Source organism: Chrysemys picta, chromosome 2, assembly GCF_011386835.1.
Source record: "Chrysemys picta bellii isolate R12L10 chromosome 2, ASM1138683v2, whole genome shotgun sequence".
Classification (NCBI taxonomy): Eukaryota; Metazoa; Chordata; order Testudines; family Emydidae; genus Chrysemys; species Chrysemys picta.
Window position 1 is genome coordinate 64,017,222 of NC_088792.1, and position 13,005 is coordinate 64,030,226.

The 13,005-nt window shown below is 49.1% G+C and overlaps 1 protein-coding gene across 1 annotated transcript; it reads left to right on the plus strand.

Moving 5' to 3' along the window:
- The first annotated feature begins 3,054 nt into the window (after window positions 1–3,054).
- LOC135981339 (uncharacterized) lies at window positions 3,055–7,626 on the plus strand. The gene is made up of 2 exons (XM_065583365.1): window positions 3,055–4,159; window positions 5,154–7,626. The coding sequence occupies exons 1-2, from the start codon at window positions 3,583–3,585 to the stop codon at window positions 5,627–5,629; spliced, it is 1,053 nt and encodes a 350-aa protein (XP_065439437.1). The 5' UTR covers window positions 3,055–3,582; the 3' UTR covers window positions 5,630–7,626.
- Window positions 7,627–13,005: the final 5,379 nt, after the last annotated feature.

A 13,005-nucleotide genomic window follows, 5' to 3' on the forward strand; every position in this document is an offset into this window, starting at 1 on the left:
TGCTTTGATCCGCCGGCGTGCGCAGCCCCGGCCCCACGGAGCACTGCTTTACCGAGTTATATCCGAATTCATGTTATATTGGGTCGCGTTATATTGGGGTAGAGGTGTAGTTCAAACTATTATTTTCTAGCTTTTTATTTACTATATATTTTCTTGTTTTCCCAAATATGATTACTCTGCAATTTCTTACATATGTGCAATGCTAAACATAATTATTCTGCAATTTCTTACATGTACACAGTTCTACTTATGCTTACACTATTAAACATTATCAGAACAGATTCTTAAAATCCACAGCAGGCTTCTGCCAGGCCTAAATATGCCTTCACTCCCAATACAGGCATCAGTGTGAAGATTTTAAGTGCACATATTCCTAAAATGTCTAATCACATTTAAAATCACATGCCTGGGATAACAATACAGCATATCATTTAATACTGTGATAGCTGTACCTTCATAATTGAAAAAAAGTAACAAGAGCATGACTATCAGCCCAAAGGATCAAATATGAACACCAGGGATTTCCCTACACCCCCTCTGAATTCCCCCCCCCCAATTTTGTGAACTAATTACATGCAGTGTTGCCAATTTAGTGATTGTTTGGAAATTTGAATTGAAATTGAAACATTAATACACACTTTAAAAGCATATACAGTGTATGATAAAATACGTGTATCTGAAAAAGTATAATAGATTTGAAAAGTTTGAACATAGACTAGCTTCCTTATACAGCTGTTGTTTTTTATGACAATGTCAGTGCATTCGTTTTGGTGACGTTGGCCTAATAATTTCAAATTATGATTTGTAAGCAAAGTCTAAATGAGCTCTCCCTGACAGCTAGTGATGAGCTGGGAGCTGGGGGGGAAAGGCTTCAGGACCAGATTGTATTTACATTCACACCTATTCTACCTAGGTATCCAGCAAACAGAGCTGCACTGCCCAAGTGATAGATTTTGGCTGGGGTTGGGTTACAAATCACTTGAATGCAGCGGTAGGGGAGGAATGAAATGTTGTTATTCTTAGTGTAAGAGTAAAGGGCACTAGAACTGTACTTAGCCTGTGCTGATTGAGGGCATCAAGAGAGAGGGTGGGGACAGGTGTTTTGCTTGATGGTCTGCCTGAGTCACAAGTACTATTTGACTTGCCCCTCTCCACTGTTTAAAGACAGAGCTGATTAGGCTCCATAGATAGTTTTTTGTTTTGTTAAGTAACCACTACTACAGCTGAAATCACTGATAATCAGGTCTAAGTGCTTAGACCTGCTGTGGGACAGTTTCAGAGTAACAGCCGTGTTAGTCTGTATCCGCAAAAAGAAGAATAGGAGTACTTGTTAGTCTCTAAGGTGCCACAAGTACTCCTGTTCTTCTTTTTGTGGGACAGTGTTTCTGTGGAAGTGACAGCCCAGTCTGCACTAGCAGTGAGGTTCCCCCACTGAGAGTTCAGCTAAAATCACCGAGAGCTGGGTGGAACCTCAAGAGACCAACTAGCAGAGGTCACAGTGGCAGGTGGCAGCAGAAGGTGATTGCACAGGGACATCGGCAACAGAGCGATGGAGTGAACGGTGGCACAACAGTGGCCAGAGCGAAGTGAGCAGCTGGAGGAACAAGCAAGGTGCCTTCTTGCCCTGCATGTGGGAGGTGAACTTATGTGGGGGGGAGGGATATCTCAGTGGTTTGAGCATTGGCCTGCTTAAACCCAGGGTTGTGAGTTCAATCCTTGAGGGGGCCACTTAGGAATTTGTGGCAAAATCAGTACTTGGTCCTGCTAGTGAAGACAGGGGGCTGGACTCGATGACCTTTCGGGGTCCCTTCCAGCTCTATGAGATAGGTATATCTCCATAGATCATATCATAGGAAAGCAACTCTGAGTCTCCACTGACCAAGAGCAACACCAGTAAGTGTTAATGAGGTTGTTAAGAATGCTGGAGACACAACACAGTTCATGCAAACAAACATGGCTGTGGCATCATTCTTGCTTCAATAGAAAGTGATACCACACTCTACAAACTGGAGGCCAATGTTAAGTGCATTGTCATTTGTTCATCCTGAAGTTGAACACTGGTTCTGAACAAAACCAGCAAATGCTCACTATCTTTCTGCAAGAAACTCAACTGACTGGTGTGACAAAGTGGGGGATTTTCATGCAGAGGGAGTGGGACTCAGTGTCCCTGGGTGTTACTGGTTTAATGAGGTGAGGGGAGAGGGAATTTGTTGTTACAGAGGACCGGAGAGGGAACTTGGGACTCCAGCCAATGCCCTGGAGAATGGAGACCCCAGCGACTGGTGACCTGACGACCCGGAGACGCAGCGCAGGAGTCGCAGCTGGTTCTGGCCAGTGGGAGGACCATGCGCTGCGCAGAGAGGACCCCGGTGACCTGACCAGCCGGTTCAAGACAGAAGGGGCCAGAGGACAGAAGAAGGGAGAGGAGGCTCAGTGACCCTGTTTACGACCTGTTTACCTGGAGAGAAGACAATGGACAGAGGCGGGGCTTGGGGCCGGTGATATCAGATGCCCAGCTGGGAAGCACAGGGGCTCTGGGCTGGAGAGGAGGAGCAGGCAGAGCCCACCTGGATGCAGGGGAGACTTGGATGTGCTGGGTTAAGGGAGGCCAGGCCTGAGGGTCAGAGAGTTTCCTGTGCTGTATTCACCTCTCAATAAACCCTCCTGTTTTACGCTGGCTAAGAGTCACTCCGGTCTAGAGAACAGGGTTGCATCAACCCCTTCGGGGGGGGGGTGGAGGCCCTGGGGGTCCAGAGCGAGTGGACTCCCTGAGGGGGCCCATGGCGAGAGACAGACGTGCTAAGGCTCAGAGAGGTGCAGCTCCAGGAGGTGGTGGGGCCTGACCCCGAGAGAGAGTGGACCCCCAAGAAGGGCTGTTGCACTGAAAGGGGCACCCCCCAACGACCGCACAGGGCTGCGAGTGGGCACAATCTGTGAGTCCGTGACAACTGGCTAGAAGCATGTGGTGCAACAGTGAAAGACTCAACAGTTGAAAAAGTGAAGAACTCTCTCACCACATTCAAAAAAATGTCATACATGGCTGATGAATGCATCAATGCAAATAGGCATCAAGTATTAAGTTATTGTGTACGTTATCTTGATGTCAGTGATAAGCCAGTAGATGCATTTCTAGATGTTCAAGATATAGAAGACACATCGGCTGCATCTGTGACAACCCACATCTTAGGCCTGGTCTACACTAGGCGTTTATGTCGAAGTTAGCGCCGTTACATCGAATTAACCCTGCACCCGTCCACACTGCGATGCTATTTAGTTCGACATAGAGGTCTCTTTAATTCGACTTCTGTACTCCTCCCCGACGAGGGGAGTAGCGCCAAATTCGACATGGCCATGTCGAATTAGGCTAGGTGTGGATGGAAATCGACGCTAATAGCTCCGGGAGCTATCCCACAGTGCACCACTCTGTTGACGCTCTGGACAGCAGTGCGAGCTCGGATGCTCTGACCAGCCACACAGGAAAAGCCCCGGGAAAATTTGAATTGGAATTCCTTTTCCTGTCTGGCCAGTTTGAATCTCATTTCCTGTCTGGACATCGTGGCGAGCACAACAGCACTGGCAACGATGCAGAGCTCTCCAGCAGTGATGGCCGTGCAGTCTGTGAATAGAAAGAGGGCCCCAGCATGGACTGATCGGGAAGTCTTGGATCTCATCGCTGTGTGGGGCGATGAGTCCGTGCTTTCCGAGCTGCGATCCAAAAGACGGAATGCAAAGATCTACGAGAAGATCTCTAAAGACATGGCAGAGAGAGGATACAGCCGGGATGCAACGCAGTGCCGCGTGAAAATCAAGGAGCTGAGACAAGGCTACCAGAAGACCAAAGAGGCAAACGGACGCTCCGGATCCCATCCCCAGACATCCCGTTTCTACGAGGCACTGCATTCCATCCTCGGTGCAGCCGCCACCACTACCCCACCAGTGACCGTGGACTCTGAGGATGGGATAGTGTCCACGGCCGGTTCCTCCGACATGTTAGGGGACGGGGAAGATGAGGAAGGAGATGAGGAGGGCGAGGCAGTCGGCAGCGCTCACAACGCTGATTTCCCCGACAGCCAGGATCTCTTCATCACCCTTACAGAGATCCCCTACGAAGCATCCCCAGCCGTTACCCCGGACACAGAATCTGGTGAAGGATCAGCCAGTAAGTGTTGTAAACATCTAAACATTTATTTTTAACAAAACAGGAATATTAACAATTAAAAGAATGGGTTGTTCATGATTAGTGTGCCCTATGCGCTTAACGGTTTAGTCATGGGCAGTGCAAGTTTTGAAAAAAAATCTAGCAATGTCCGGTTTTCAGTGATTGTCCTGCACAAGCCGCTCTACTGTTTATTCCCTGCTACTGCAGCTACAGTAAAATGCGGTCTATATGTCCGGGGATAGAGCAGTAATCCTCCTGGGATATCTCGATGAAGCTCTCCTGGAGGTAACTTGAAAGCCGTTGCATGAGGTTCCTGGGGAGAGCGGCCTTATTGGGTCCTCCGAAGTACGAGACGTTGCCGCGCCACGAGACTATCACGTACTCGGGAATCATTGCTCTGCATAGCAGGGCGGCATACGGTCCTGGTCTTTGGAGGCTTTCCCGGAACATTCTCTGTCTGTCGCTGTCAGAGATCCTCATCAGGGTGATGTCGCCCATGGTGACCTGCTTTTAATTAGGTAGGGGAATGTTAGTGTTGGGACTGCTTTCCCGTTCCTTGACAGAACTGTAACCGCTGGTTTGTAGCCACGCGGTGGAGGCGGGAGAGGGGCAGCCGAAAGGGATCGTTCCCGGGGACAGCCGCGAGGGGGTGGGACAGGGGCAGAGTTCCCGCTTGCCGGATTGCTGGCTGCAGGAACTGACATAGCTTTAAATGTGAAATGAGGGCAGTGGTAATCTAAAAGTTTTAAACTGCCACAAGTGTACGGCTTACCATGTCTGCCTGCAACAGAAATTCCGTTGTGCTGCCCCGCTTCTCAAATGTGCTGTGCAAGACCCCAGGCACTGAATGCGAAGGCCGAAAATTCGACCTTGTGCTGAGTGCGCATGTGATAGGTGCTGTGCATGGTCTTGTTCACAGAGAAAGACTATGTTCTTTGTTCACAACTACATTTTTCTTTCTGAGGAATTCACTCCCTTTTTCCCATTTCCACAGCCCCATCTGCGACTGTCTCACAACCTAGCCTGGAATCACACTCCCAGAGGCTAGCGCGGATTAGGCGTAGGAAGAGGAGGACACGGGAGGACATGTTCTCTGAGCTTATGGCCTGTTCCCAAGCCCAGGCAGCACAGCAGACCCAGTGGCGGGAGAACTTGACCCGAATGCACCAAGCCAACATGGATCGGGAGGAGAGGTGGCGGCAGGAAGACCAGCAGGCGACTCAAACGCTGCTTGGACTACTGAGGGAGCAAACGGACACGCTCCGGCGCCTTGTGGATGTTCTGCAGGAACGGAGGCAGGAGGACAGAGCCCCGCTGCAGTCCATCTCTTACCGCCCTCCCCTGCCACCAAGTCCCATACCCACCTCACCCAAAGTGCAAAGAAGGAGAGGCGGCAGAGTCCCTGCTAAGTCTCACTCCACCCCTGCAGAGAGCTCTAGTAGCAGAAGGCTCTCATTTCCCAAAATTTGAAAAGTTCTTTCCTTCCTGCCTGACACAAGCCCCCGTCCAAGTTTCACCTCCCAATGCCATGTGTAGTTGATAATAAAAAATACGTTTCTGTAAACTACTGTTTCAATCATGTTCTTTTGGAGGAGGATGGGAAAGGGGGTTGGTAATTGGACAGGACAGTCACCTTTGGCAGGGTACATAGTCGGGGGCAGGCACAGCAGCAGGGCACATACACAGTGCAGTGATGCAGTGACTAGTTACCCTGGTTAGTCTGGGAGGTTGTTTTCATGTTATGTGGTGGGGGGTGGGTTGCTCTGTGACTTTGTGGCAGGGGAGGGCAGTTACAGATCTTAAGCGGCGGTCCTTAGGCAGGATCACAGAGCCACACAGCAGGGGATCTGTAACCGTCCTCCCCCTGCCACAAAGTCACATAGACCCCCCCATACACACAGTCCCGATCAGGAGGGGTGACAGGCTCCGTTGAAACAACCATCCCACCGCAGCGGAGCCTGTCAATCCTTGAGTTTAGAAGCTGCATTCGCGTCACTACACTACACCCGCTCCGCACCACAGTCTGCATCCCAGTTTTAAAAAATTCCCGTGAAAACAGTATTAAAGAAAACGGTGTGCTTTAACAAAGTTGAACTATTTTTATTTCGAAACGTGTGTTGGAAGGGGGGTGAAGGGGGTATGTAACTGGATAGGATAGTCAACATTACCTGGGTAAAGAAACGGGGGCAGGTTTAGCTTCTCAGTACACAAACTTTAAAGTCACAGGTTACCCTGCTCACTCAGGAACTTTGCTTTCAAAGCCTCCCGGATGCACAGCGCTTCCCGCTGGTCTCTTCTAATCGCCCGGCTGTCTGGCTGTGAGTAATCAGCAGCCAGGCTATTTTCCTCAACCTCCCACCCCGCCATAAAGGTCTCCCCCTTGCTCTCACAGAGATTGTGGAGCACACAGCAAGCTGCTATAACAATGGGGATATTGGTTTCGCTGAGATCACAGCGAATCAGTAAGCTTCTCCATCTCCCCTTGAGACGGCCAAAAGCACACTCCACCACCATTCTGCACTTGCTCAGCCGGTAGTTGAAGAGTTCTTTTTCAGTGTCCAGGGGGCCAGTATAGGGCTTCATGAGCCAGGGCATTAGCGGGTAGGCTGGGTCCCCGAGGATGACTATAGGCATCTCCACATCCCCAACAGTTATTTTGTGGTCCGGGAAGTAAATACCTTGTTGCAGCCGTCTAAACAGACCAGAGTTCCTGAAAACACGAGCGTCATGAACCTTGCCCGGCCATCCCATGTAGATGTTGGTAAAACGTCCCCTGTGGTCCACCAGTGCTTGCAGCACCATGGAAAAGTAGCCCTTTCGGTTAATGTACTGGGTGGCCTGGTGGTCCGGTGCCAGGATAGGGATGTGAGTTCCATCTATGGCCCCACCGCAGTTTGGGAATCCCATCGCTGCGAAGCCATCTATGATCGCCTCCACGTTTCCCAGGGTCACTACCTTTGGCAGCAGTACATCAACGATTGCCTTGGCTACTTGCATCACAACAACCCCCACGGTAGATTTGCCCACCCCAAACTGGTTCGCGACTGACCGGTAGCTGTCTGGCGTTGCAAGCTTCCAGAGGGCTATGGCCACTCGCTTCTGTACACTCAGTGCAGCTCGCAACCGGGTGTCACTGCGCTTCAGGGCAGGGGACAGCAACTCACAAAGTTCAAGGAAAGTTCCCTTCCGCATGCGAAAGTTTCGCAGCCACTGGGATTCATCCCAGACCTGCAGCACTATGCGGTCCCACCACTCAGTGCTTGTTTCCCGTGCCCAGAATCGCCGTTCCACGGCATCAACATGACCCATTGCCACCGCGATGTCCTCGGCGCTGGGTCCCCTGCTTTCTGACAGGTCCGTGCTACTCTCAGACTTCAGGACATCACCGCGGTGCCGTAGCCTCCTCGCCTGACTTTTCTGCATCTGCCTCAGGGAAACCTGTATGATAAGCTGCGAGGCGTTGAGAGCGGCCACAACTGCAGCGATGGTCGCAGCATGCTCCATGCTCGCAGTGCTGTGGCGTCCGCGCTGTCAATGACTGGAAAAGTGCGCGAAATGATTTCCCGCCGGCGCTTTCAGGGAGGGAGGGCAGGAGTGATGGACGGATGACGACAGTTACCCAAAAGCACCCTCGACACATTTTGTTACCCAGAAGGCATTGCCGGCTACACCCAGAATTCCAATGGGCAGAGGGGACTGCGGGAACTGTGGGATAGCTGACCACAGTGCACCGCTTCGAATGTCGACGCTTTCACCGTTAGTGTGGATGCACAAAGTCGAATTACTGTCCTTAGTGTGGACACACACGTTCGACTTTGCAATATCGATTACAAAAATTCGATGCAAGTAAAATCGAACTACTCTCGTAGTGTAGACAAGGCCTTAGAAGAGTTAAATGCTTGTCAATTGGACCCCAAACAGATGGCTGCTTGTGCATTTGATGGAGCTGCAAACTTCTCTGGAAGCAGGGCCAGCTCCAGGCACCAGCCGAGCAAGCAGGTGCTTGGGGCGGCAGTTTGTAGGAGGCGGCATTCCGCCCAATCCTAGGGCGGCACGGCCGCTTTTTTTTTTTTTTTGGTTCCGCTCTGGCCGCCCTGTAGGGGGCAGCGGCGTGGAGGAGGGGAGCGCCCTGCAGCAAGCCTGGCAGGGCAGCCAGCGTCCTTCCCTCCCAGCCGACCGGAGTGGTGCGGAGCCCTCCCGGCAGGGAGCACGGCGGGATGGGCCGCGTGGCAGCGCTCCGCTGAAGCCCTGACCACCCCCCTTCTCTCTCTCCCCCCTCACATGAGCCATCTGGCATAAAGTATATCTCAGTTATGTCATATTCTTATCATAAGCATATTTTCATAAGAAATATGGAATGCACTGTCACAGTGAGTAACCCCTCCTTCCAGAATAACGCCTTGTTTTGACAAGCCCTACAGGAAAGTTAAGACAAATTTGCTAAAGGTGTGAAGTTCAAGCTTATTAAACCCTTGTGTGGATGATCTCATTCAGAAGTAAAATGGCCTTCATTTGAGATTATGTCTGTCACGGACTCACAGATCGTGCCCACTCTGGGTCCCGTGAGGGGTGCCCATTTCAGTGAGACAGCCCTTCTTGGGGGTCCACTCTCTCTTGGGGTTAAGCCCCTCCACCTCCTGGAACTGCACCTCTCCGAGCCTTAGCACACCTGTTTCTTGCCATGGGCCCCCTCTGGCAGTCCACTCACTCTAGACCCCCGGGGCCTCCACCCCCCGAAGGGGTTGATGCAACCCTGTTCTCTAGACCAGAGTGACTCTCAGCCAGCGTAAAACAGGAGGGTTTATTGAGAGGTGAGCACAGGAAACTCTTAGGGCCTCAGGCCTGGCCTCCCTCAGCACACCACATCCAAGTCTCCCCTGCATCTAGGTTGGCTCTGCTTGCTCCCCACCTCCAGCCCAGAGCCCCCCTGCTTCCCAGCTGGGCATCTGATATCACCGGCCCCAAGTCCTGCCTCTGTCCATTGGCTTCTCTCCAGGTAAACAGCATCATCAAAAAGGGTCGCCTGGGCCTCCTCTCTTCTGTCCTCTGACCCCCTCTAGCTGGTTAGGTCATCGGGGTCCTCTCTTTACAGCCCATTGTCCTCCCACTGGCCAGAACCGGCTGCGACTCCTGAGCTGGGCCTCCGGGTCACCAAGACACCAGTCGCTGAGGTATCCATCTTCCAGGCCATTGGCTGGGGTCCCAAGTTCCCTCTCCGGTCCTCTGTAACAACAAACTCCCTCTCCCCTCACCTCGTTAAACCAGTAACACCCAGGGACACTGGGTCCCACTCCCTCTGCATGCAAACCATTGGAAAAACAAGGAAAAAACAAGAAAATCCCCCACTTTGTCACAATGTCTTACACTTAAAATTTAGGTTGACATAGATATGGTGCTAAGGGGCATGAAAAGTCCACACTCCAGGGCACCACAGCGATACAAACCTAAATCCTGGTGTACATGCAGGTAGGCCGATGGAATAATTCTTCTGATAACCTAACTACCATTGCTCATGAAGGTGATGTTCCTACAGAGATGGAAAAACCTTTCAGTCGTCGTAAGCTGTGTCTACACTATGGGTTTATGCCAGCATACCTACAACACCATAATTATGCCACTATAGTCCCCATAGTGTAGATATGTCCTTAGTTCACTTTAGTTTTATCCCCTTTGAAGGAAGCAAGATGACATATCCTCCCTGGTCTACTTCTCTTTGTGCCTGATCAAGGTCCAGTGTTCAGCAGGCATGGAGGGACCGTCACAGTCACCATGCCAGAGGCTGCTGATTAAAACAGACAAACACACCATTAGATTTACAGTCACGGTGGAAAGGGAAAGATAAGTCTTAAAACTCCCTTGCATTTCTTATTAAAGATATTTATGGCGATAATGTTAATTGTCACTTCAGCTTTGGAGTGCTCATTACAGCACCATTTTGCAGCTCAAGCCATGGTGAGTACAGCCTAGCAGGGAGAAGGCCAGGGAGGATGGTCTATTGCATGGAAGGTTTAGACACTGGGTGTGACATTACCCAGGGTACAATATGGACTGATGGACAGCTGTGCATGTCCTCTCAATTCTCCAACCTGGGGTGCTTTGCTGTGAGAGCAACTACTCCTGGTCAGTTCAGACACAGCCTCCAGCATGTAAATCACTCCCAGCTATATTGTATGAGTGCTATAGCCAGTCACCCATGAATTACACTACAGTGCAACACTAGCAAACTCCCAGTCCCAGACTTTCTCCCAGTTATGTGCGTCTTGTACTGCTCAGCTCCTTCTGGACAAAACAAGCTCATATAAAGTCTGTCATTTAATTAATAGAAAATTATATGCACAAATCTTGTTATCCCAAATGAAATTTCCCAAACACATACTGGTTTAGTTAAAACAATAACACAATTATATTGACTACAGAAAGATAGATTTTAAGTAATTACAAGTAATGAGGCATAAAAATCAGCATTGATTACAAAGAAATAAAAGATGAAATGCAACTAACACCTAACTTAACAAGTTAACTGAATTCAAAGCAAGAGGTTTCTCTCACCACCTGCTTTAGCAGTCTTACGGCTGGAATCCTTTCAGCAGGACCCCTGCCCCAGTTCAGTGTTAATTTCCTTCTTCTCAGTAGTTGTTGATGCCATGGGCAGAGAAAAAAGGAGGAGTCATTTGAAGCATCTGTTCCCCATTTTTATATCTTTTCCTCCTCTTTTTGAGAAATCATCTCCAGCTGGGGTTCAGGAGACAGCAAGTCTGTGGGACGGGAACTTCCAGCTGTTTCTTTGCCAAGATGTAAATTTCTCACGTACACCCTTTTCCTGCCAAAGCATGGCTGCTTAACCAGGTAATAGTCCGTTTGATTTTGTTGACAGCTGGCTGAGGCGTCAGTTTGCCTTTTGTCTTTGAGGGACCGGTTTGTGCCTGCTTTTCTAAACTTGGAATATGTCTCAGTAATGTTTACAGTGGAATCTTATAACTTTACATATAATGTTGCCACACATTTTACCAGGACAATAATGATGAGCAATTATGAGTTTTCAAATGATTGTCACAAGGCATACTTTGTACAAAATCCATTATAGTTTTGTAAAAAGGGTGAATATAGGGATACAGACTGTCATACTGGGCACCCTGCGTATGAGTGTAGGGAATGAATGGCAGCTGTTCATCTCAAAAGACAATGGTGTAAGTGTTGAAGCAATTCAGTTACTCTGTGTTATGCTTCAATATCGCAAGTGACTAGTAAGTCCAATTCTCAAGCAACAGTCCTTGCCACAGATAATGCAGGTGTAAAGTGCTGAGCCAGAAGATTAACTAATACATTACTAGCACTTGAGGCCTGCTGTACTTCCCTCTTTCTCAACCACCTCTATTCAGCCTCTTTGACTCCTTGGTGCAGACCAGCCCTCCAGCATGTCCTCTTGCTAGCTGCATCTTCCCAGCTTGTAGTGTCAATGCTGCAAGTTTTCAATTCCCCTTTGCAAACGTCTTTGAACCTGAGCCTAGGTTGGCCCAGGGGCCCTGGAGCATCTGGAATTTCTCCAAACAGGAGTTCCTTTGTAATCTGGCCATCTGGTGCAGGTGACCAAGCCAATGGTGTTTGAGAATAATGATTAGACTTGGCAATTTTGCTTTCTCACATATAGGGTAAGTATGGTGAATACTCTGGTGTACTCCAGGCGGGACCGTGTTTGCAGAGGAAAGCCAGCACCATCAGCTGGGAAGATGCGATGTGAGCTGTCCATGCTGAGCAAACAGGAAGTGGAATTTCAAAAATTCTTGGGTATTTAAAGGGGCAAGGGTGCCTGCCTGTGTACCTGGCTGCAGGACAGCAGAATAGAAACTGCTTACCAAAGTGGTCATGATAGGCATTGTGGGACACCTCCTGGAGGCCACTTAGGGTGACATAAGCAAGCACAGTGTCTTTACTGACACTGCATCGCTTTCACCTTGTCGTAAAAAGCTCTATGCCACTCGTCAAGGCGGGAGGAGCATTGTTTTGTGTACACCTCCACTGTTTTGTTGATGAAACCTGACTTGTGTTGACAAAACTATGTAGTGTAGACAAGGCCTAAATATGGGAAACTGTGCTAATATGGGTCAGGAAATCTGTGTTACAGTTTACTCTTGTAGGGTGAACAGACTATTGTATCAGGATATCACTGTGTTGTATCCAGGTTCCTTCTACTGCAGATAGGGTCTTATACATTATTAACTGTGCTCATCAGTGTTTTCCACAGGAATTGAAATTAGGTAGGGGGGTGTTCAAATTTACGGGGCGGGGTGTGTGTTTCAGGGCCGATGAGGGGTGAGACTGTGAGGGGGGAAGATGGGCTGTATGGCACCATAGCAAAAACTGAAAAATATTTCATGACCATTTTATTAGATTTAACTCATGTTTTAAAACCATCACACAAATTAAAGTTGGCTACTCAAGCCTTCTATGAAGCACTATCATCTACATCCTTCTTGGTTTCTTCTTATAATTTTGCACAACTCTGTTAATGAACTTATTAAATGCAGTGCGTTCATCTTTGGTGGCTTCTCGTGTGTCCGGTACTTTCATTCCTTCAATTGATATGCTCATTAGTTCATTCACATGATCAGACAGAAGGCAACTTTTTTCAGAACACAAAATTCTATTCCATGAGGCAAAAGAACGCTCAACTGTAGCTGTTGTGACTGGGAGTAGCAAGAGATGAATTCCTACTTCTTTCATCCCAGGAAACATAGCACAAAGATCGGGTCAAGCCACTATTGATGATAAAAAAGAAGTTGAAGTCAAATCTTCATTCATTCGTCGTATGATATTCCACTCTGTGTTCAAATTCTCTATTCTATCCT

Coding starts and splice junctions, on each gene's coding strand:
- LOC135981339 (XM_065583365.1), top strand. CDS start 3,583: ATGCAGAGCTCTCCAGCAGTGATGGCCGTGCAGTCTGTGAATAGAAAG. Junction 4,160..5,153: donor ATCTGGTGAAGGATCAGCCA/GTAAGTGTTGTA, acceptor CCATTTCCACAG/CCCCATCTGCGACTGTCTCA.